At 40.9% G+C, this 23,118-nt stretch overlaps 1 protein-coding gene across 3 annotated transcripts in view; it reads left to right on the plus strand.

Annotated features, from left to right (window-relative positions):
• dnah9l (dynein, axonemal, heavy polypeptide 9 like) overlaps window positions 1-22,981 on the plus strand; it is a 39,714-nt gene extending 16,733 nt beyond the window's left edge. The window contains exons 35-92 of one of the 3 annotated variants that reach the window (XM_044218338.1): window positions 56-216; window positions 719-875; window positions 1,001-1,146; window positions 1,260-1,376; window positions 1,472-1,610; window positions 2,235-2,327; window positions 2,464-2,658; window positions 3,031-3,108; window positions 3,507-3,639; window positions 3,993-4,120; window positions 4,332-4,480; window positions 4,596-4,746; window positions 4,956-5,087; window positions 5,206-5,379; window positions 5,498-5,702; window positions 6,455-6,620; window positions 6,779-6,881; window positions 7,286-7,423; window positions 7,614-7,715; window positions 8,062-8,223; window positions 8,467-8,550; window positions 8,967-9,076; window positions 9,217-9,379; window positions 9,562-9,685; window positions 10,282-10,424; window positions 10,567-10,728; window positions 11,051-11,110; window positions 11,202-11,375; window positions 11,481-11,627; window positions 11,851-11,964; window positions 12,158-12,301; window positions 12,907-13,089; window positions 13,231-13,236; window positions 13,569-13,670; window positions 14,169-14,303; window positions 14,506-14,679; window positions 14,919-15,051; window positions 15,197-15,299; window positions 15,616-15,738; window positions 15,864-16,068; window positions 16,367-16,531; window positions 16,688-16,828; window positions 16,966-17,136; window positions 17,208-17,330; window positions 17,474-17,667; window positions 17,821-17,969; window positions 18,391-18,518; window positions 18,789-18,926; window positions 19,099-19,188; window positions 19,266-19,457; window positions 19,614-19,733; window positions 20,136-20,195; window positions 20,477-20,659; window positions 20,967-21,149; window positions 21,663-21,778; window positions 22,068-22,180; window positions 22,324-22,464; window positions 22,671-22,981. In XM_044218338.1, the coding sequence (XP_044074273.1) occupies window positions 56-216; window positions 719-875; window positions 1,001-1,146; window positions 1,260-1,376; window positions 1,472-1,610; window positions 2,235-2,327; window positions 2,464-2,658; window positions 3,031-3,108; window positions 3,507-3,639; window positions 3,993-4,120; window positions 4,332-4,480; window positions 4,596-4,746; window positions 4,956-5,087; window positions 5,206-5,379; window positions 5,498-5,702; window positions 6,455-6,620; window positions 6,779-6,881; window positions 7,286-7,423; window positions 7,614-7,715; window positions 8,062-8,223; window positions 8,467-8,550; window positions 8,967-9,076; window positions 9,217-9,379; window positions 9,562-9,685; window positions 10,282-10,424; window positions 10,567-10,728; window positions 11,051-11,110; window positions 11,202-11,375; window positions 11,481-11,627; window positions 11,851-11,964; window positions 12,158-12,301; window positions 12,907-13,089; window positions 13,231-13,236; window positions 13,569-13,670; window positions 14,169-14,303; window positions 14,506-14,679; window positions 14,919-15,051; window positions 15,197-15,299; window positions 15,616-15,738; window positions 15,864-16,068; window positions 16,367-16,531; window positions 16,688-16,828; window positions 16,966-17,136; window positions 17,208-17,330; window positions 17,474-17,667; window positions 17,821-17,969; window positions 18,391-18,518; window positions 18,789-18,926; window positions 19,099-19,188; window positions 19,266-19,457; window positions 19,614-19,733; window positions 20,136-20,195; window positions 20,477-20,659; window positions 20,967-21,149; window positions 21,663-21,778; window positions 22,068-22,180; window positions 22,324-22,464; window positions 22,671-22,918 (8,073 nt within the window). In that variant the 3' untranslated portion in view covers window positions 22,919-22,981. Of the gene's footprint in view, window positions 1-55; window positions 217-718; window positions 876-1,000; window positions 1,147-1,259; window positions 1,377-1,471; window positions 1,611-2,234; window positions 2,328-2,463; window positions 2,659-3,030; window positions 3,109-3,506; window positions 3,640-3,992; window positions 4,121-4,331; window positions 4,481-4,595; window positions 4,747-4,955; window positions 5,088-5,205; window positions 5,380-5,497; window positions 5,703-6,454; window positions 6,621-6,778; window positions 6,882-7,285; window positions 7,424-7,613; window positions 7,716-8,061; window positions 8,224-8,466; window positions 8,551-8,966; window positions 9,077-9,216; window positions 9,380-9,561; window positions 9,686-10,281; window positions 10,425-10,566; window positions 10,729-11,050; window positions 11,111-11,201; window positions 11,376-11,480; window positions 11,628-11,850; window positions 11,965-12,157; window positions 12,302-12,906; window positions 13,090-13,230; window positions 13,237-13,568; window positions 13,671-14,168; window positions 14,304-14,505; window positions 14,680-14,918; window positions 15,052-15,196; window positions 15,300-15,615; window positions 15,739-15,863; window positions 16,069-16,366; window positions 16,532-16,687; window positions 16,829-16,965; window positions 17,137-17,207; window positions 17,331-17,473; window positions 17,668-17,820; window positions 17,970-18,390; window positions 18,519-18,788; window positions 18,927-19,098; window positions 19,189-19,265; window positions 19,458-19,613; window positions 19,734-20,135; window positions 20,196-20,476; window positions 20,660-20,966; window positions 21,150-21,662; window positions 21,779-22,067; window positions 22,181-22,323; window positions 22,465-22,670 lie in introns of those variants that run through there. The other 2 variants (XM_044218339.1, XM_044218340.1) reach the window with 2 other exon arrangements.
• The last annotated feature ends 137 nt before the right edge of the window (window positions 22,982-23,118 follow it).

Genomic DNA, 23,118 nt, shown 5'->3' on the forward strand with positions numbered 1-23,118 from the left:
GGCATTATACAAGCAAAAAGATCTTCCTGATGGTGGTACTGTATGTGTCTCGTAGGTGACAACAGGCCAGGCCTTTGCATGGCTGTCCCAGTTACGCCATCGCTGGGATGACGAAACCAGACACTGTTACATTAACATCTGTGACGCCCAGTTCCAGTTCAGCTATGAATACCTGGGGAACACTAACAGACTGGTCATCACTCCACTCACTGACAGGTACAAATACATGCAGCACTAAATGCTATACCAATACACATGCACATGGGTTGTACACATTATTAAAGATATGTATTTTAAAGAGAGAGGTTGCGTGTGACCCCTGTTCGGACAGGGTGAAGACAGAAACGTTAGTAATGGACTCCCTTTCCTCAGGAGCCACAATCAAGGTGCCCATAAGCACTTAACAATTAGTGCCCCGGTCAAGCTGTGTAGTGGTTGAAAGTAGGTATCTCCCACGCAAATAGGTGTAAATGTGAGTCTAAAGAAGGAGGTGTGTTTTGTCAATCTCCTGTGATCAAATAAGGGCAATAAACACAAACACTGAAGTCTCATATCTGACAACATTGTATACCATACACCAATACGTGCATACACATTACACCGTTTCTTTTATATCACATTTTTTACAAATACGCAGGTCCATTAAATCCATATTGTTGCTATTACTTTGTTTACTGATGTTTTTTATGATTTTATATCTCCGCCCTACCTTTGTTAGGTGTTACATAACCCTGACCCAGTCCCTCCATCTGACTATGAGTGGTGCCCCCTCAGGCCCAGCTGGCACCGGTAAGACAGAGACCACCAAAGACCTTGGACGCTCCCTGGGCATCATGGTATATGTATTCAACTGCTCAGAACAGATGGACTACAAGGTAGCACGGCCTGTACAGATGTTCTCCATAGTGTCCATTTATGTCATATTTACTCCATTTATTTTGTCATTTATATTCATTCCACCCTTCAACTTACTCTCTCTGTCTCCATTACATTTCTTCAGTCCATAGGTAACATTTATAAGGGTCTGGCTCAGACAGGGGTGTGGGGATGCTTTGATGAGTTCAACAGGATCTCAGTGGAAGTGCTGTCTGTGGTAGCTGTACAGGTCAAGACTATACAGGATGCTGTACGCACCAAGAAGCAAAGGTAGATGTGGAAATAATGGCATGCATTATAAACTATCCAAATATTTATTCATTAATTTGAGATTTCTCTAAGGACCTATTTAGTAATCTGTAATTGGTACTGTGTGTATGTAGGTTCCATTTCCTTGGAGAGGAGATTGAGTTGAAGCCAACAGTGGGAATCTTCATCACTCTGAACCCAGGTTATGCTGGCAGGGCTGAGCTCCCAGAGAACCTCAAGGCTCTATTTAGGTCTGATATAAACAGAGAGAAAGAGGAGATTATAAGTGCAAGAGTTAACAAATGTCAAAGATGGCTAATTAACAGCTGTTTTGCTAACTGTTCAGGCCCTGTGCCATGGTTATCCCAGACTTTGAACTGATCTGTGAGATCATGTTGGTGGCAGAAGGCTTCATAGATGCTCGCCTGTTGGCACGCAAGTTCATCAGCCTCTACACTCTTTGTAAGGAGCTGCTCTCCAAACAGGTACATAAAGCCACTTTATACTTAATATACAGGACACTGAATATACTGTAACTGTTCCTTGTGCTGTTTTAGGATGAACACGTACTATTTAGAAAGCTCATATGAATGTTAAAGGAATGAAAAGCAAGTTCTGTTATGCCAGAACATGCACTCTCGCAACAGTCAACAGGGAAATACTGTACATATTTAGCAATGCAACACCTACAGTTCCAAAGACTGAACCCAATTTTGGTTCTCTATTTTAATGGAAATGCAAAAAATGGTGCAAGTAGGGCTACTACTGTATATTGAAATGTGGTTTGCTCATTCATCAGATGCTGGTCTTGTGAGTGGCTTACAAAAAGTAATTAACCAACACATCCCTCTTATTCCACTTTACTCAACTATTTTGCACATGGTGAACATATATGGACAAAAACAACAGGAAATCCTAAATGCACTCTCATCTTTCTTGCACATAATTTGTTTCTCTTTGCACTGATCATTGCGATTGCACTATTAAAATGCTTTTGGGCTGCTTTAAATATCCTCTACTGTATTGGAAGACAAAAATACTAATGAAAAATATGACATATTATAGTCCTTGCTTCATGACTTTGATAGTTAATTCCCTTTATCGGTTAGGATCATTATGATTGGGGTTTAAGGGCGATCAAATCAGTCCTGGTTGTGGCTGGATCTCTGAAGAGAGAGGAACGGAGCAGACCTGAGGAGCAGGTAGGCATCAATCTATTGTCATTAGTGGATGCTGTCATTCACACTGAAGCACCTCACATCTAGAGGATATGGGGAAGAACAATTGCGTGCAATCATATGGCTTGTAGTTTCCACAAATCTGTTATTTCCCGCCTAGGTGCTGATGCGGGCACTGAGGGACTTTAACCTGCCTAAGATAGTGACCAGTGACGTGCCAATATTCCTCGGGCTGATCAGTGACCTGTTTCCTCAGCTGGACGTGCCCAGGAAGAGAGACCCTGAGCTGGAGAACGCTGTTCGCCAGTCAGTCAGTGAACTCCACCTGCAGCCTGAGGAGAACTTCATACTTAAGGTGCCTCATTTTAACATTATGTCAAAATGGAATTGCTCTTCTCTGTGAAAAATTAAAACACCTGTGTTACAGTAGCAGTACCAAGGGATTTTGGTATGTCTTTTTGCTGAAAAACAAAGGAAGAAAAATGTTGCCTTAGGATGTGCATATATAAATATTTGATGAATAAAACACCACTGTGTTTACAGTTATTTATACTTTTTCTAGTTCTGAATTTCAATTTTGACTTGAAGAGGATAAACAGTACTTAATTCCTTTGGGAACATGAATGCATATATTGGGACTGTGATTTGTGAGAAAGACGTGAATTTGTAACTATTACTATTTCTATCATCAGAAATCCAGTATGATGCAATGTTTGTGTGTCTGCAGGTGACCCAGCTGGAGGAGCTGCTGGCTGTCAGACACTCTGTTTTTGTAGTAGGCGGACCAGGAACTGGAAAGAGCCAGGTTAACTTCTGTATAACTACTGTATCCATTAAACTACATACAAAATAGTATTTGCCCATTTATTTTCAAAGCCACTTCTTGTAAGAGGTGGCTTATAATCATTGTCCTCATACCCAAACACATACATTTTCAGGTTGCAACTATACTGTTACGTTTGGGGATTTTTATAGAAATGTGATTTATTAAAACAGAATGTACATCAAACAAATCCCAAAACAGTATTGGGTTGACACTGCCCTGCTGCAGAGAAGGCAAAGTCCCCCACAGCTGAAGTCAAGGAAGAGTTGAATTTCACTGTTCTCATATCCATGGACTATCTACAGTGATAATGGGGGATTTGCTTTCGTGAAAAGAGAGGCTGCACAGTGTGTCATATATGTGTAATATTTATTCATCAGATCTTGAAGACTCTCCACAGAACTTATGTGCACATGAAGATGAAGCCTGCATGGAATGATATCAACCCTAAAGCTGTGACTACAGATGAGTTGTTTGGATACCTGCACCCTGCTACAAGAGAGTGGAAAGACGGTGAGGGGCTTGAGGATTATACAAAGAATTTAATAAGATGTAAATGATGATCAAGGGAACTAGTATTTTCTCCAGATTTTGGGTCACTGTCAAGCAGGAGTTATTTTGGTTGCCATGACCATCATTTATTCCCAAGCCTCTTCTCAGAATTAATTAGAATTTGTTAAAGTACTTTTTAGCTGTTGTTTGAATAGTTTTTATATGGAATAATTTGACTATGATTCCATTATTTTGCTTCAGTACAACATTAAACGATAGTATGTGACATTTGTTCCCGAGTAATGGTCTGATGTCAGAACAATTTAAAGAAAATGCTATTGATATACAACTGTATGTTTTACTCTTTACTTTAGGTCTGTTCTCATCTACCATGAGAGAGCTCACCTCAGTGGGCCATGATGGACCCAAATGGATTGTTCTGGATGGGGATATTGACCCCATGTGGATTGAGTCACTCAACACAGTTATGGATGACAATAAGGTCAGAGCGCATCTTTGTTCTTTGTTCTATGTTTCCATTCTTCTAATGCTGGATTTTCTTTTATTCGAAGGTTTGAATATGCCTTAATTTTTACATCAACCAAACAAATATTTGTACATTTTTGTCAGTGCTAGTCAATTTGCATTTTGTGGCTGCTGTATATTTTTGAACAAATGCTTACAAAACCAAATTTTTCCTTTCCTCTGTCCAGGTTCTGACTCTTGCCAGTAATGAGAGGATCAGTTTGACCTCCTCCATGCGTCTGCTCTTTGAGATCTCTCATCTGAAGGCTGCTACTCCAGCTACTGTGTCTAGGGCAGGAATACTCTACGTCAACCCTCAGGACCTTGGCTGGAGCTCGTAAGACACACACACACACAAACACAAACACACATGTAATATCATGGACTTCTTATTTCTTCACTTTTCTGAAATTGCATTTTGGTTAGCAGTGCTGTCTTTACTGTATTTCTAGATATGTGACAAGTTGGATAGACACCCGACAGGCCCAATCAGAGCGAGCCAACCTCACCATTCTGTTTGATAAGTATGTGCCGTACTGCCTGGAACAAGTCCGCTGCAACCTGAAAACTATCACTCCCATACCAGAAAACAGCATGGTGCAGGTGAGAACACACAACATGCTCATTATGTGTCTCACCTACAGACCAAAGAGTTAATCAATGTGCCACATATCTTTACATCCTGTCTACTCAGTGTTATTTAACCAGACGTTGACCAGACGATGTTGTGTTCTCGGATATTGTCAAAAAGAACAATGTGTTACTATGTATTGTCCAATTACATGTTACATTTATGTGTTTTGGTCATTCAGACACTGTGTTCCTTGTTGGACTGCCTGCTGACAGAGGACAACACTCCTGCTGACTCTCCCCGAGAACTTTATGAGATCTACTTCGTCTTCGCCTGCGTCTGGGCCTTTGGAGGGGCTCTCTTCCAGGATCATGTGTGTGGTGACTAAATGTTTGCTTGAAGAGCTACAGTAATTTTTTTTATTGCATTATTTTACATTGTAGATAATTAGACAATTCAGATATCTCATTATGATATATTGTATTATCTAGCTGAATGACTACCGTGCCGAGTTCAGCCGCTGGTGGTCTAAAGAGATGAGAGCGGTGAAGTTTCCTTCCCAGGGCACCGTCTTTGACTATTTCATTGACTCTGAGACTAAAAAGTTTACTCCCTGGAGCGAGAAGATGGTGCCATTTGAGCTGGAGCCTGATGTACCATTACAGGTGTGTACTAATGATCTATGTGTACAAAGTACAGAATTACTGCACATTATATATACACTCATTATTGACCACATTTTGAACAAGCCATTTCAGTCAGGTAATGCAATGTGTGTTTCAGACTGTGTTGGTCCACACTCCAGAAACCATTTGTCTGACCTATTTCATGGACCTGCTGCTCCAGAGGGGCAAACCTATCATGTTAGTGGGCAACGCTGGAGTGGGCAAAACCATCCTGGTGTCTGATAAAGTCGCCAAGCTGAAGGAGGACTACATGGTGGCTAAAGTCCCCTTCAACTACTACACCACATCAGCCATGCTGCAGCGTAAGAATCACAGGAATGAGAACAAATATTTTGGGGGGGTTGGTGCTTACTAAAAATAAATACAGATTATACACACTTTCATGGAAAAGTGCAAACTTCATACATAATAGATGGAATAAAATGAATTTGGGATTGTCATAATAATCAAAGATTTTGGATCAAAATAGAATTTTCACAATTACTGACCTTCCCTTTATCAAATATGTAATAGTAAATATGTTGCTTGGTAAGTAAGAGACATGTTTTGTAGAAAAGTGCTGTTAACTGTCATGTGTATACTGTGTACTGTATATCTCATTTACTTCTGAAACAGGACATAGTGTTCTTGTTTAAGTGGGATACTTTAACCTTTTTTCAGATTTCCTTGCTGTGTTTAAAACATTTTATATATTTAATATATTACTGAACACAATGTGTGAATAGAGAAAATCCCGGCTACAAAATAAGATTCTGACCCTGCCTGTATTACAGTGTATTGACATCTTTTATAATAACGCACTGCTTTTGCCCTTTAATAATGGTTGAATTACATAGCATTCATTACAGTACAAGCTTTTACTTTGACATTGATTTATTTGTGTGCTTTTAATTCTCTTTTCCTGGTGCAGACAGCATTTTGAAAACCGAAACTGAGAACCACTCTTCTATTATTCACACAATGGCTGTGTTAAATGAATCATTTGCTGTGAGCACTGCCCACAGTTTTTTCTTGTCATTCTCACTGAGTGTCTTATGCATTATATGGACCTCAGGTGTCCTGGAGAAACCCCTGGAGAAGAAAGCTGGTCGGAAATTTGCTCCTCCTACCGCTAAGAGACTCATTTACTTCATAGACGACCTCAACATGCCTGAGGTGGACATTTATGGGACCGTGCAGCCACACACACTCATACGCCAGCACCTTGACTACAACCACTGGTAAGACTGAGACACAATATACACACAATTAGCTAATTTTGCATAAATGTACAGTACAGTTACACACCCACTGTGTATGTAAACACACATACTGTGCAGTGAATACAGGTTATACTGAAATTAATGGTTAGATTGGATCTAAGACAAAACCTTTGTAGGTATGACAGACAGCGACTGGTACTGAAGGAAATACATAACTGCCAGTATATCACCTGTATGAACCCAACAGCTGGAAGCTTCTCTATCAACCCCAGACTGCAGGTATAGACATTCATGCATACAGGCATGTGGCACATACACACACACACACACACACACACACATACTATTATCTAAAAATACTATTATCACCATTGCTCTTTCTACTACAATTACTTAATTTGCTTTTCAAGCATTTTTACAAAGAGATTTATCAAGGTGCAAATTAACACTGAATGGATTTAATCAGCAGTAAAAGCAAGAAGCATTTAAATTTCAAGAAGTGATTAACAAGCCCAAAAAACAGTTAGAATGTCCTAGACAGCTAATAACTAATGACAACATGAAATGATCTAATTAATAGTTACATTTATAAAACAGTTTGACAGCCAGTTTTTGTTTTTTGAGCCTAAGTTCAGGCCAGCTTAATGGCAAGTAATTTTTACATCTCTCTTTACTCCTTTCAGAGGCATTTTTCAGTGTTTGCGGTACATTTCCCTAGTGCTGATGCATTAGCCACCATCTTCTCCAGCATCCTGTCAGCTCACTTCCTTCAGGGAGGATTCAGCTACGGCGTCTCCCGCTCAGTCGGAACTCTCATACAGGTGCACCTACAGTATCAATGCAGCATTTGTCTACATTATAACCTGATTTCAGTCTTTGTTCCAATCAATGCAAATATTGGTCTATCATTTTATCAGCCACTTTATCCGTAATAATGCCCATCTGTTTATCTGTTCCAATATCTATCCAACCATTTCTACATCTATCTATCTTTTTGTTCTGCTTATCCAGGCAGCAATCTGTCTGCACCAAAAAATCAGTCAGAACTTCCTCCCTACAGCAATACGCTTCCACTACATCTTCAACTTGCGAGACCTCTCTAACATTTTCCAGGTAACACACGCGCAGTCATTCAAATAAAAAATACAAAACTACATTATGTGAAATGATTTCTGCCTCCTCGGTACGGCACTTGGATGAATGATGTTTAATTCCTTGAATGAGATTCACAGTTAACAGAGGTATGGATCCATTATCTATAGTTTTTTGTGGAATAATGAGTGGTTGCTCAATGACTAAATACCCATTTCATATCCATACTGTATATACCTGACTCTCTATCTGTCAGTAAGATACCTGTTTTGTGGGGATGGAGATGTATCAAATAAACTAGTAGTTTAACGTCAAGCGTGTGTAACTGAATCACATGATTATTTATTCCATGTATGTTGATGTATAGGGTATCCTGTTTGCCCTGCCAGAGAGTATCCGTTACCCCATGGACCTGGTTCACCTGTGGCTGCATGAAAGCTCCAGGGTCTACTCCGACAAACTGATGGAAGAAAAAGACGTGGAACTCTTTAACAAAATCCTACTGGACACTGGCAAGAGATATTTTGAAGTAAGAAACAAGGAACATACAGTAATATCTTTATCTTTGAAATGTTTAAAAATGTACAATATTAGGCATGGCAGATCAAAGAATGTAAAAAACAAAGGCAATTTGTAGAGCTTCTCATTAAGTACGTCATACCGATTAACTGAAAATAATTGGTCTATTTATAGCCATTGAAAGGCAATTTAACTGTGGCATGTTTAGTATTTTCTTGCTTTTTCACATCTCTTTTCTGCCAATTTTCTCCAGGGAATAGATGAATCCATCTTTATCCACCAGCCTTTGGTGTACTGTCACTTTGCCCAGGGAGTGGGAGAGCCTCGCTATCACCAGGTTCGACACATTCATACACACACAAGCTAGTCAGAGCTATTCTGATCTGGACTCCATATTGCTCCTTTCAAGCATCAATTTATTCTTTATTAACTGTGGTAATAGAATGGGTGAGTTTAATTGTTTTCGACTTTAATCAATTTAGTATGTGGATTATCTGTAGCTCACATATTCAAACCTTGTGGCACAAATTCTGCTGTCATGTCTAATCTGGCAGACAATAAATGAGGATGAATGCACTCATTAGCAAACAAATTACCTTTTTTTTCTATATGGGGTTTGAATTGAAAGTTAATCGACTCAAGTCTTGATAAGAACTTAATTACATTATGTATCTGTAAGTTACCACATAGTTACTTGGACACTGCTGCCCTTACTCAAGAGAGCCAAGTTTGTTTATTTGCCCGTCTTGTCAGGCTTCAGACTGGGAGAAACTCCAGAAGACACTGGCTGATGCTCTGGAGCATTATAATGAGCTGCATGCTGTCATGGACCTGGTACTGTTTGAAGAAGCTATCCAGCATGTGTAAGCCACACACACGCACAGAGACACAATCACAAAGTCAAAGACATACCATCTGCTAACATGCACAAGGGAGGATTTGCACAGATGAGCACATATGTAAACCACATACACGCACTATTAATTCCAGTGTTTGTGTTCAGGTGTCGTATCAGTCGTATACTGGAGGCCCCCTATGGTAACGCCCTGCTGGTGGGGGTTGGAGGCAGTGGGAAGCAGAGTCTTTGTCGGCTGGCTGCCTTCCTCAGCATGCTGGAAGTTTTCCAGATCACATTGCGGAAGGGCTACGGCATCAATGACCTCAAGGTAAACATGCATTTACACACGCATGTACATTAGATACAAAATGTGATTCCACTGTTTGATATAACTTAATGCCAGATGAACCTGTGGCATTGTTCTTTTCTTCTCTTTCCTACTTTCACTTGACTTATTTGATGCCATATTTATGTACTCTTTGTCCCTTTTCTGCAACCCCTCATCTCCAGAGTGATATAGCAGCGTTGTATATAAAGGTGGGGGTGAAGAATATTGGGACAGTGTTCCTTCATACAGACGCCCAGATTCCAGATGAACGCTTCCTGGTGCTCATCAACGATATGCTGGCCTCAGGTTTGGCAACACTGACCTAGGATGAGTCACTTTTCTTTTGATGAGCAATGAATTCCTCCTTTAGTGTGTAAAAAGCTACTGTTATCAAATCTAAAGAATTGTAGTGTCGAAGACATTCAGAGCATAAACTCAACAAGAGTCTACAGAGTGAAGATGTCATCAGGTAAATTTAATTTCTCAGCAGAGATTTTTGAATTGACAGCAGAGAAGATACATTGTACACAGTTTGGATACATGTAAGAGTAAGTAGTGGAACCACATATCAGGCCAAAATGTATTCATGAATTATATTTTTCATTAATGGGGTGGTACATGGATGATGATGATTCAATCCCAGGTTACACTGGCTAGTAGAAGCACTTTATAGGATGGCACAAAAATCTGATTTTAATATACTTTAAAATTTTACATGATTTGTCCGAATAAAACCAAAGTGTGTTAGCAATAGATCTGAGCCCAAGTGGCATCAATAACTTAAAGGAGAAAGTGTGGCAATCAGTACAAAGCATCTCCACTGAGCACTGCTGAATTCTGTATTCACAATATGCTGTAAATAGGACTTTGAGTTGGCATTGTGCATTGTTTGCGTTATTTAGGCGATATTCCAGACCTGTTTAGTGATGAAGAAGTGGATATGATTGTGACGTCGATCCGTATGGAGCTGAGAGGATTAGGACTCATAGATACCAGAGACAACTGCTGGAGCTTCTTCATTGAGAGGATACGAAGACAGCTCAAGGTGAAACATTATTTATGTAATATTAAGCCACATATGATATGTTACATGCTGTCTAACATGATACATGCTTCATTTAAACCCATTTTCTCATATCACTGATTATAAAATATGTTTGCCACCCACCACCCTCTTTGTCCTCCAGGTCGTCTTGTGTTTCTCCCCAGTTGGGTTCACATTGCGGACACGTGCACGGAAGTTTCCGGCTCTGGTGAATTGTACAGCCATAGACTGGTTCCACCCCTGGCCTCAGCACGCCCTGCAGTCTGTCAGCTGTACTTTCATAGAGAAAATACCTGGACTGGAGGTGACAGCACATTGACCTACCATTTATATTCACTTTCTTCTAAATATTTCATATTAAGTTCCTCTGCTTAGTTCCTCTGCTCTTTGGAAGTTTAAGAATAGAGACTTGTATCAAATAGTGGAAACGCAATGTGGAAATGTAGGTAGTATGCCAGTCTTATCCATAAATATGAACAAACTAAATAATTGTATTGAATTGCACAGGTGACATATTTTTAGATTTGTCAATGTTATTGAATCTATTAAGAAAAATTTGGTTACTCTAACCGATGCCTGCCAGTATAATAATTCCTTAAATCCCTGTGCATTTTTATCCTATGCAGCCAAATGTGCGGGCATCTATCAGTGAGTTCATCTCCTACGCCCACACCAGTGTCAATGAGGTGAGTTATTGCAAAGCACCATGGGTGATAAACACTCCTGACATCTTCTCTGTCATAATCTCTTGGCTTCTTGTTTATCCACAACTTACAGGTGAGTGTCAGGTACCAGCAGAATGAGAAACACTTTAATTACACCACCCCTAAGAGTTTCCTGGAGTTTATGAAACTGTATGGCAACCTGCTGTGGAAAAAACGCACAGAGCTGACCCAGAAGATGGAGCGGTTAGAGAATGGCCTACAGAAACTGCAGACGACTGCCTCACAGGTCAGACAATACACACTATACTACACTAAACTATCTTCTTTGTCTGTCTACAAATTATATTCTCCCAATCTGTCTTGCCGGTCTCTTCCTGTCTGTCTTGCTCAGGTAGAAGATCTGAAAGCCAAGCTGGCAGTGCAGGAGGTGGAGCTGTGGCAGAGGAACACCGATATAGAGGCTCTCATAAATAAAATAGGACAACAGTCAGACAAGCTTAACCAAGAGAGAGCTGTGGCGGATGCAGAGGAGCAAAGGGTAAGACTGCTTGTGTGTGTGTGTGTGTGTGTGTGTGTAGGGCCTCTTGGGCAACAGTGAAATAGATGCCACATTCATGCCACTTCTTCACTTTACAGTATTTATAGAATGAAGGAGTAATGACAGGACAGAAATCAGCCAAACTTGCAACAATCCATTCAAAGTACATAGTAGAATTGACATGTTTTTTGAGTCTTTTTTTCTTTTCTTTTCTTTTCTTCAGGTGGCAGCAATCCAAGCTGAAGTGACCAAACAGCAGCAGGAGACTGAGGAGGACCTGGCCAAGGCTGAACCTGCCCTACAGGCAGCCAATGTAGCCCTCAATACACTAAACAGGGTAAATCACTTGTGTACACAAAAATACAGACTTGAATCGTGTCACCACAGTTGATATATTTTATTTTATTTCATTCAATATGTTTTATATGTGCTCATCGCTAGTGGTGCAAAATCTACAAGAAGTGTTGCAAGGTTGGCTCCATCCCAGCCCCCCAAATTTATGTGTGTTTGTGTGCGTCTGTGTCATCCAGTTGAACCTGACAGAGCTGAGGACGTTCCCCAACCCTCCAGCTATTGTCACCAACGTCTCAGCAGCTGTCCTGGTGCTACTGTCTCCCCAAGGCCGAATCCCCAAAGATCGCAGCTGGAAGGCTTCCAAGATGTTCATGAGCAAGGTGACATTTTACAACAATGTCTTGTAGTGTTTCGTAGATTAATGGCTGGCTTCCACAAAGCCAAAAAGTCCATCACCAATAAATTCATTTAAAATGACTTCATGTCGTTTTATTCCCCGTCCCTTGTCTGAGCTGAAAGCATGACTGAGAATTTAATATTTATATTTATTGTGTATGTTTTCATATTTCTTGTAATGGTGTATTGACTGCTGTGGTCCTTGATTACTCTTTTCATATTTTATCTATTTGACTAAAAGTTTTTTATACTGAATGTTTTATAACCTCTATATTTTATGTTCTGAGCTGCTGCTGCTGTCTTGGCCTCTTGTAAAAGCGATTTTTAAATCTTGGCGAGGCACTTTCCTGGTTAAAGAAAGTTATATATATATAAAACGGAAAAAGAGATTTTAGCAAACATTGTGCACTTACATTAGACAGTTGCCAATACGGTGTGTAGCTTAGAATATTTTTATTTAATTTCAGTTCTAAATTCCCGCTTATGAATCAGAATATAAAAAGCCTGCAAAAGTATTATATATGGAGAGTGTGGGGTGACATCCTTTTTTCTAATCCACACATACTTCTGCACACAAATGCACATCTAGGTGGATGACTTCCTGCAGGCTCTGGTGACCTTTGACAAAGAGCACATCCCTGAGGCCACAGTGAGGTGTGTGAGAGACGAGCACCTCAGTGACCCAGAGTTCAACCCAGAGTTTGTACGACAGAAATCCTCGGCTGCTGCGGGGCTCTGTGCCTGGGTAATCAACATCATACGCTTCCACGAGGTACACACATGTACAACAGCTGGCATACATATTTAGTTTCATCCAAGTTAAGCCAGAGTGTGATGTTCAGTGTACAGCACTGTGTTTTTGTTGTTTGATAGTTATTTTCTGTTTCCCCAACCATTGTGCTTCCCTGGATAGATTTTTGTAAGTATAACTCTGCTTTGTTGTCTTTTATATTATAGGATTTCATATATACAGTGTGTGCATGATATATTATGAGATCATATAGATGAAGTGTTTTTATAATAAATTTTGTCGTTTAGGACTGATGTGAATGTCATTCATGATAGAAAAGGTTATGGCAGGTTATGGTTTTGTCTGCATGCCTGAAAGAATTACATGGTATTTCACTGATTAAACTATAAATACACTTCTAAATTTAGCTAATTGTACTGTATTTCTAGTGGAGCCAAATTAATGGTATTTTTGGGTCAAACTGCTCTATGTGTGTGTGTGTGTGTTTGCTTTGTCTACAGGTATTATGTGAGGTAGAGATGAAGAGGATGTGTCTGTCTCAGGCCAATGCTGATCTGGCCGAGGCTGCTGAGAAACTAGAGGCCATCAGGAAGAAACTCGCTGTAAGTCTGTTTAGATCATCGTTCTTTTCTTTTTCTTCATTTATTTGTCTTTCTTTCATTGTTTTCTTTCTATATTTCGTTCTTTGCATTTGTAAATATATTTAGATTGCAAAAAAATGGCAAGCCCCTACATTTTAATAATGTGACTGCAGTTTGTTTATAGGTCTTACTGGTTCTGCATGATTTTACTACTGGTGATAATCCACTACCACTACACTACCACTTCTCCTGCAGCAATTTCTCTGTAATTCTAATTGCTACTTGAAGTGTTTTTTTTTTTTTTTTTTAGCTTGTTTTAGCTTGAACTACCTGTAATAGTAGACTTTCCTAAGCGCATTCTAGACAGGTCAATGTGGTTTCACACTACTAGTTTTGTCAGGTCATTTACAGCTTGCACATAGTGTTAAAATAATTTTCAAACGTTTCTAAGAGATATTTTATTCAGGAATGGCCACATGTCGTCATATGTTTGGCTGTTCCCCTTCCCGTCTCTCCCAGGAGTTGGACAGTAGCCTGGAAACTCTGACAGCAGCATTTGAGAAAGCCACATCAGAGAAACTACGCTTTCAGGAAGAGGTCAACCGCACCAACAAGACAATAGAACTAGCCAATCGGCTGGTCAAAGGACTAGAGGTGGGCACAGCAGCGACCAATGGGAGATCAGTTTGATTCATGTTTCTTAAAGTTGATTTCAGACATTTGGTAGTAGTGCATTATGTTGTATACTGTACTTTACACGTAACCTACAGTATTGAAGTATTTTGGGAATAAGGGGTTGCTCCCTGTATAATACCCAAGTATCTCACTGTATGTATACTGCATGTGCATGTTTCAGAGTGAGAATGTGCGCTGGGCCCACTCAGTGGCTCAGTACCATGAACAGGAGGAAACTCTCAGTGGGGATGTCCTCCTAACCGCAGCCTTCATCTCCTATGCCGGCTCCTTCTCAAAGAAGTACAGGAGAGAGCTGCTGGACAACCTCTGGATGCCCTTTCTGCGCAGCCAGAAGGTCACAATGTTACAAACACTGAAATATTTTCCCAGAATAACTCTACAATGACAAAATATTTTCCTAAATTATAAGGCTATTTGATATGAAAATCAGTCACTTCCTTCATTCTCCACATACCTCTTCCTCCCTATATCATTTCCACAGTTGCCTGTCTGTACAACAGGAGATTATGTTTAGATTTTCATGGTAACATCTCTTCTTATTTTGCTCACTTCTCCATGTCATCTCTCCATCAGATGCCCATCCCCATGACCGAAGGCTTAGATCCAGTGTTGATGCTTACTGATGATGCGATGGTGGCCCAGTGGAACAATGAAGGCTTACCAGGAGACAAAATGTCTACTCAGAATGCAACCATTCTCACTAACTGTGAGTAGTGGCATTAAATATATTCTATCACATCACCATAGTGATGATAGTCCCTTTCTCACAGCCAATACATACTGTGCAGTACTGGGTTTGCTCAATAATATGGTCAAATCTCCATATGTGGGTCATGTGTGTACTGCTTTAGGTGAGCGCTGGCCTCTCCTCATTGATCCTCAGCTTCAAGGCATCAAGTGGATCAAAAGTCGCTGTGGCAGCAGCCTCAAAGTTGTCAGTTTAGGGCAGAGAGGGTGAGTGTTTTCTAATTTCAGTTTTAACTTCCTCTGGTGGGGATAAAGGTTTTCAATACTGATCAGCTCTGATATACGTATAGCTGATGGTTTCTGTATGAATGTACATATTAAAACATATTCACATCTCTTTGTGGGTAAGCGTTTTATGTGAAGCATTATAGTAGCCTTCTCACATAGCACACACCTGCTACCACCAACTGTTGTCTGCTATTCTCGTTCCTCAACAGTACATTTTTCTCTCTCTGGGAGAATTGACATTATTTGTGTAAATGTTCTTTTTTCAGTTTCATATTAATATTTTATGTTGTTCCAGCTATGTAGATGTGATAGAACAGGCTGTAGTGGCAGGGGACACTGTCCTCATAGAAAACCTTGAGGAGATCATTGACCCTGTTATTGACCCTCTGCTGGGACGACACACCATCAAGAAGGGCAGGTAACAAAAGAGACACACACGTGAGCATATGTACTGTACATACAAAACGACCATTTGTTCCTCTTAGTTTTCTGCCCTGTCCTCTCATGCTTTACGCATCCTTCCTCTGGACCGCTCTCTCATAGTTGTATAAAGGTTGGGGACAAGGAGTGTTTCTTCCACCCAGGCTTCAGACTGATCCTCCACACTAAGTTGGCCAATCCTCACTACAAACCAGAGATTCAAGCCCAGACCACCCTCATCAATTTTACTGTGACCAGGGATGGTCTAGAGGACCAGCTCCTGGCCCAGGTGGTGAATCAGGAAAGACCCGACCTCGAGCACCTCAAGGTGGGGTAAATTATTTATTAGGATCCTCTTTCCCTCCATGATATGGCAAATTGGTGTTGGTCCAGTTGTCTTAAAACATAATGCTCTTGCACTTGTAAACACCATTACTAACTTGTTTTTTCCAATCATATTATATTGTATTATAATAGTAGTGGGGGCAAACATCTTTTTAGATTAGATAACTAACCTCTTTCACTAGTTACCAGTTTTGGTTCAGTTTAATAATAAGGGGAAATACTGCTGTGTACAGTAAGCAATTCCCAAAATGATCCAATCTGTTTGTGTAAACTCTCTGCAGAGTGAACTGACCAAACAGCAGAACATGTTCAAGATTGAGCTGAAGCTTCTGGAGGACGAGCTGCTGACCAGGCTGTCTGCAGCAGAGAGTAACTTCCTAGGTGACAACGTGCTGGTGGAGAAGCTTGAGACCACAAAGCACACTGCTGCTGAGATTGAGATGAAGGTAACATTGGTGAATGTGTGTGCTAAGTTGTTGTGAGTTCACTTGTTTTGCATCTTTCATGTTCCAACATATTCCCTGCATATTTCCTCCTATGCTCCATCTTTATTTGTTCCATCTCTTCTTCTTCTGTCTACTCCCTCCATCCCTCATTCTCAGGTCCTGGAAGCTAAAGTAAATGAGGTGAAGATAAATGAAGCCAGAGAACACTATCGTCCCGTTGCTGTCAGAGCTTCTCTGCTCTACTTTATCATGAACGATCTCAACAAGATCAACCCCATGTACCAGTTCAGCCTCAAGGTAACCAGAAGGGAAGTTAAGAACAGGCTGACAGCTAATATAGATTCTGTGATATCTGTGATGGGACATTTATGCAATGATCATGACAACTAATGAACTGAAACTTCCTCCGGATCTGTTCTCTCTCTTGTTCTCAGGCCTTTAATGTGGTTTTCCACAAGGCGGTGGCGATGGCGGAGGCCTCTGAGGACGTGAAGAGCAGAGTAAACACGCTCATAGACTGTGTTACCTACTCCACCTTCAACTACATAAGCAGGGGACTATTTGAAAGAGACAAGCTCACCTTTACTGCACAGCTAGCCTTCCAGGTGTGTATGTTTCTGTGTCAGTGTTGGAGAGAGAGTGTGTTTTGTTCCTAACTGCATTCTCCCTCTTTTAGTTGCTCCTAATGAGTAAGGAGATAGATGTGCGAGAGCTGGACTTCCTGCTACGTTTTAACATTGACCACAGCTACGTCAGCCCCCTCGACTTTCTTTCCAACTCAGCGTGGAGCGCCATCAAGGTACATGCACACACACATCCACACAGGATGTTTTTTGTTGTTGTTGTTTGTTTTGTTTTTTTTGTTTGTTTGGGGTTTTTTTGCTGGCTCACATCCATAAATGATATTGTCAAACACCACCACACCACCTTTTCTTTGCCCAGGTGATGAGTTTCACTGATGAGTTTCGTGGTCTGGATCGGGACATTGAAGGCTCTCCTAAGCGCTGGAAGAAGATGGTTGAGTCAGAGTGTCCAGAGAAGGAAAAGTTTCCTCAGGAGTGGAAAGGGAAAAGCTCCCTGCAGAAACTCATCATGATGAGAGCCCTGAGACCTGACCGCATGACCTATGCTCTTAGGTGAGGAGGGTTTCTTTCCCTCTTGCGTTTTTTTATATATCAACTCTTCCTATTTTCCTCATAATATGCTGTTGGTCCTTTTGAATTATCCACTTCTCTATCACTTTTTTGTAAACTCAGACTATTTCTGCTCTTTCTGTTGGCATACTGTAGGAACTTTGTGGAGGAGAAGCTTGGGGTCAAGTATACAGAGGGCCGAAAGACTGAATTTGCAAAGTCCTTCAGAGAAAGTGGTCCAGCCTCACCTGTGTTCTTCATCCTCTCCCCTGGAGTGGACCCACTTAAAGATGTGGAATCACTGGGTACTGTAAACCGAATAGCTGTAAACATGCACAGACTGCATGCACTCACACACAAATACATACTCATACAACTTTACTGTGTTTTCATGGACATTAATTTCTCATTCTTCACTCATGCAAAGGGATGTTTCTTTGTTAAAGAAGTGTCCCCTGGTGGGCTTTTAGAAAATAGCACCAGTTGTATATATTGCCAATAGCACTGTGATAATAGAATGATCATGTTGCAAATGAATGCAGAGAAAAGTAAGATTTAGGGAGAGAGGCAGAAAGATCGTCTTTAAAAGTCTATATTATTATTAGTAGTAATAATAAAGGATGTATTTCAGTGGGAGTATGATCACATGAAGATTTTTCACAAGGGGAGGTTTTAGTCTACATCAACATAAAGAAAGACTTAAAATTCAATCCTGTGTGTACCCAGGAAGGAAGCTGGGTTTCACTATTGACCTTGGGAAGCTTCACAACGTGTCCTTGGGCCAGGGCCAGGAAGCTGTGGCTGAGGTTGCCATGGAAAAGGCTGCCAAGGAGGGTCACTGGGTTATATTGCAGGTCTGATTGGAAGAGAGATAGGTTTACTCTGAATATTTGGATAAATAGAACTAATGTTTTATCATAGGATAGAACTATTTGACTGAATGATATAATCCCTTTAATTTTACAAAAACAGACTTGAAATGTAGTTTATATAATTAGTTTTTAATTTTAAATAGTTTATAAATTACGAATAAGGTTTTTCTCAGGAGAAATGTTACTGAAATGCTAAGTATTCTATTTACTATACTAGATTTTGATGGTGTGATTTAATTTACCTCCCTGTAGAACATTCACCTGGTTGCCCGCTGGCTGGGTTCACTTGAGAAGCTCCTGGAGTGCTGCTGTGAAGGCAGTCATCCAGACTACAGAGTGTTTATGAGCGCTGAGCCGGCACCAACACCCCAGGAACACATTATCCCACAGGTAGAGATGCAGTGTACATGCAGTAAGGTTATCTGTTTGTTTTTAGGCTCCCAGGAATATTTGTTACACCTACATTGGATTACTGCTGCAATGTACACTTCAGTTCTTCACTTTGTTAAGTAGTGGCATTAAATGCAGATGTGAATCTTTTGATCTTAAATGTTTTCCTCAGGGCATTCTGGAAAACGCTATCAAGATCACCAATGAACCTCCTACGGGCATGCATGCCAATTTGCATGCTGCTCTAGATAACTTTGACCAGGTGCGTGTCTACTATCTGCTTTGTGCTAGTAGAGATTATTTGTTTATTTATTTATTAATTCATTGACCTCTATCTAGGACATCCTGGACCAGTGCAGCCGTGAGCAGGAGTTTAAGACCATCCTCTTCTCTCTGTGTTACTTCCATGCCTGTGTGGCAGAGAGAAGGAAGTTTGGACCGCAGGGTTGGAATAGAAAGTATCCCTTCAACACTGGAGACCTGACAATATCAGTTAATGTCCTCTACAACTACCTGGAGGCTAATGCACAGGTGGGATGTGTTGTTGGCGTTATGAGTGGATGAGATGGTGCATAACTGGGTGACTGGGAGAGAGGTGCATGTGAGCAGTGTGCCACAGCATGATGAGGACGATTTAAGATGATGAATGTATTGGCAGTGGTTTTCATAATGATTATGATGATGAAGGTGCCATGGGAGGACCTGAGATATCTGTTTGGGGAGATCATGTATGGAGGACACATCACTGATGACTGGGACAGACGGCTCTGCAGAACATACCTGGAAGAATACATGCAGCCCAACCAGGTTTGTATGTTTGTTCATGAGAAAAGCGAGAAAATGTAGATGTAATCCTCCCTACTCTGGCTGATTGAGATTGAGCATCGGCACACTCGACTGTGTTCTAGTACAAGAGGACCAAATGTGAACTGGCTTTGTCGCAGACGGTATATGGCTGCCAGATTTAACTGTGTTTTTGGAGTGCAGACTTGGACCATTTTGGGCTGAGAATTAGCTCCAGTTAGCAGTAATTTGGCTAGTTTGGGGCCAGAGACTCCACATGCAAGCAAGAGTTTCTGGCAACCAGATGTGCCAAAGATTTAGGCCACTGTTGGACCAAGCGATTTTGGCTACCTGGGTAGGGATAGTTTTATGTTTTGTTTTGTGTTAGAGATCTGAAGCTAAAAGTTGCGTTGTTTTATTTTCCAGTTTGACCGGAAGCTTGCTTTGGCTCCTGGGTTTGTCGTCCCCTCCAACCTGGACTACCAGGTAACTAGAGATAGATACCATTTGAGGAAACATTTCCTTGAAACGGTTGAACTTTTTTTTGTCAGATCTCCCTAATGTGTAACTGCATCCTGGTGTATCATTACTGAAGAATAGTAAGTTGTCCCTGGATAAATAAAGGTTAAAAATTCAATTCCCACAAGGGCAGTCTACACACTAAATGCGTCTGACTGTAAAACACCAAATGACTTACAAAGAAGTTTATGAATAAATGACAAAAATAGAAGGATGGCATTCACCATTTTCTCTCCCTGTATCTCCAGGGCTACCATGACTTCATAGATGAGATGCTGCCCCACGAGAGCCCAGTGCATTATGGGTTGCACCCCAACGCAGAAATTGAGTTCTTGACAGTGACGTCAGATAACCTTTTCCACACTTTGCTGGAGCTGCAGTCTCCTGATGCTGTGATGGGGGAGGGAGCCTCACAGACCCTGGAGGAGAAGGTAGCTACACCTAAATGTTCAATTACTTTAGGTTTTGCTTTGTTTTTTTTGATAGGAATTAAAAGACATTATTTTTCATTGCCTGACTGAACCTGTCCTAAGCCTAGCAAACACACACAGATACTGAAACACAAATTTAGTGATGCAAGCTTCTCTACCAGTCAAATATTTGAATTACTCACAAAGACATCACTCTAATTATCGATCTCTTAGAGAAACAAGGTGGAGAGAACCACATCACTAAATCAAGTAACTGGGAAATTAATTTCCTATGCTCTTACTAATGACTGACTCCGCCCACCCTCAGGTAAAAACTATTTTAGATGAGGTGCTGGAGAAGCTTCCAGAGGAGTACAATATGTCTGACATCACCTCTAAGACAGCTGAACGCTCACCGTACATCCTGGTCTGCTTCCAGGAGTGTGAGCGCATGAACACACTCATCTCTGAGATACGGCGCTCACTCAAGGAGCTTGACCTGGGACTCAAGGTATAGTTATACCTTTGTGTGTGTTTGCATACTTTGCAGCCCTCAAATTAATTATTATACCTTGGTCTGACTATTGTATACAATTGAGACCATGATGGTGAGATGACTGGCAGCTTACCAGCCCCTGTGTGCCATACCAGTGGTGTTAGTACTAACGCTCCTCAAAATGAAGACTGCATCTCCCAGAACTCCCATCTTCACACTTTCCTCTGTCATGGATTCCAAGAAACTCTGAAACCATGAGCTTTGTGTGCACTTTAAGAATAAAAAGCCCTCTTCCTGTTTTGTCATTAGGGAGTCTCTTATAGTGCCACACAAATCCATCCTGCAGATTTCCTTCAGATCAGGTGGTATATACTGTAGTGTAAAAAGTGGCCTGCAGCTGTTTGTTACAGTGATTACACTGGTGTCTCAAATTTAATGTGGTAATGATTCATTCATGTTAAAATGCTATATGTAGCAACTTCAATTGTTCATTCCTTATGATGTAACAGTTAAATATGTCTGTTAAAGGGTGAACTGGCCATCTCCTCTGAAATGGAGAAGCTGCAGACAGCCTTGTTCTTTGACAATGTCCCCGATACCTGGACCAAGCTGGCCTACCCCTCCACCTACAGCCTGGCTATATGGTGTGTGTATGTGTGTCTTTGTCAGTATGCCTGAATGTGAACAAAAAACAATTGTGGGGGGATACATTTTAGAAATCATGTTTTTGTTTTGCTTTATGTATGATCTACTGTATTTAGTCGCAGTAAAAGCAGTTCATATAATTAGCTGTTTGAGGTACTGTACTATTATACATTACATATAGATTAATCCATCTACAGTAGCTGTAAGAAATACATGTGCTATTTTTACAGTGTCCAGAAGACTGACGTTATCCTAACATCTTTTTCTCTCTCTTTGTTTGTGTGTCAGGTATAATGATGTGTTGCAGCGTTGTAAAGAGCTGGACAGCTGGACTCAGGACCTGTCTCTGCCTAGCGTTGTCTGGCTGTCTGGACTTTTCAACCCACAGTCCTTCCTCACTGGTAACACACATCCGTATATACAGATAAGAGCACTACCTAGGCTTGACTAAAATATTTTAACGAATCTTCCCTCATCTTTTTTCTCTTGCGCCATCCCTTGTCTACTCCTCATTAATCTTTTTCATGTTGTTCTGGAATTCCAGCGGTGATGCAGTCTCTGGCGCGTAAGAATGAGTGGCCCCTGGACAAAGTGAATCTGACAGTGGATGTGACCAAGAAATTTAAGGAAGAGTTCAACCAACCTGCCAGGGAGGGTGCATACGTATATGGACTTTACATGGAAGGTAGACAAACACTGTGTTTCATTTCGTCTTTATTGTGGGGCAACACAGAGGGCCCTTTTTCTGTATCTCTGGAAATTTTAAGTGAAAGACTCTGTAAATCAAATTGCATCATACTTCCTAGCTTCCCTTTTTTATGTTTAAATGTCCTCGTTTTTAAACATGGTAATCCTATTTTTCCTCTCCTCTTCACCTGCGTTTTTCCACAGGTGCAAGGTGGGACACTCAGGCTGGGGTGATCACTGAGGCCCGTCTAAAGGAACTGACCCCAGCCATGCCTGTCATCTCAGTCCGAGCTGTGCCCAATGACCGTCAGGAGACCAGGAACATCTACGAGTGTCCACTCTACAAGACCAAGATCAGAGGACCCACATATGTATGGACTTTCAGCCTCAAAACCAGGGAGAGGCCCGCTAAGTGGGTGCTGGCAGGAGTGGCTCTGCTGCTCAGTGTGTGAGAGGGAGTTTAGGGGTCTGGGGTCAAGATTCAGAAGTTGAGAGGGATTTTATGTTATTCAGCAAGGTAGGTGTGTGTTACTATGTATTTAAATAGGGTGTTCCTCATCTTACGTGTCATCCATATTGTTCAATTTATAAAATTTTACATATACTGCAATACATACATATACTGCAAGATGGATTGTAACTCTAGTAGAGC

This window comes from Siniperca chuatsi, linkage group LG13 (assembly GCF_020085105.1).
Source record: "Siniperca chuatsi isolate FFG_IHB_CAS linkage group LG13, ASM2008510v1, whole genome shotgun sequence".
Lineage (NCBI taxonomy): Eukaryota > Metazoa > Chordata > Actinopteri > Centrarchiformes > Sinipercidae > Siniperca > Siniperca chuatsi.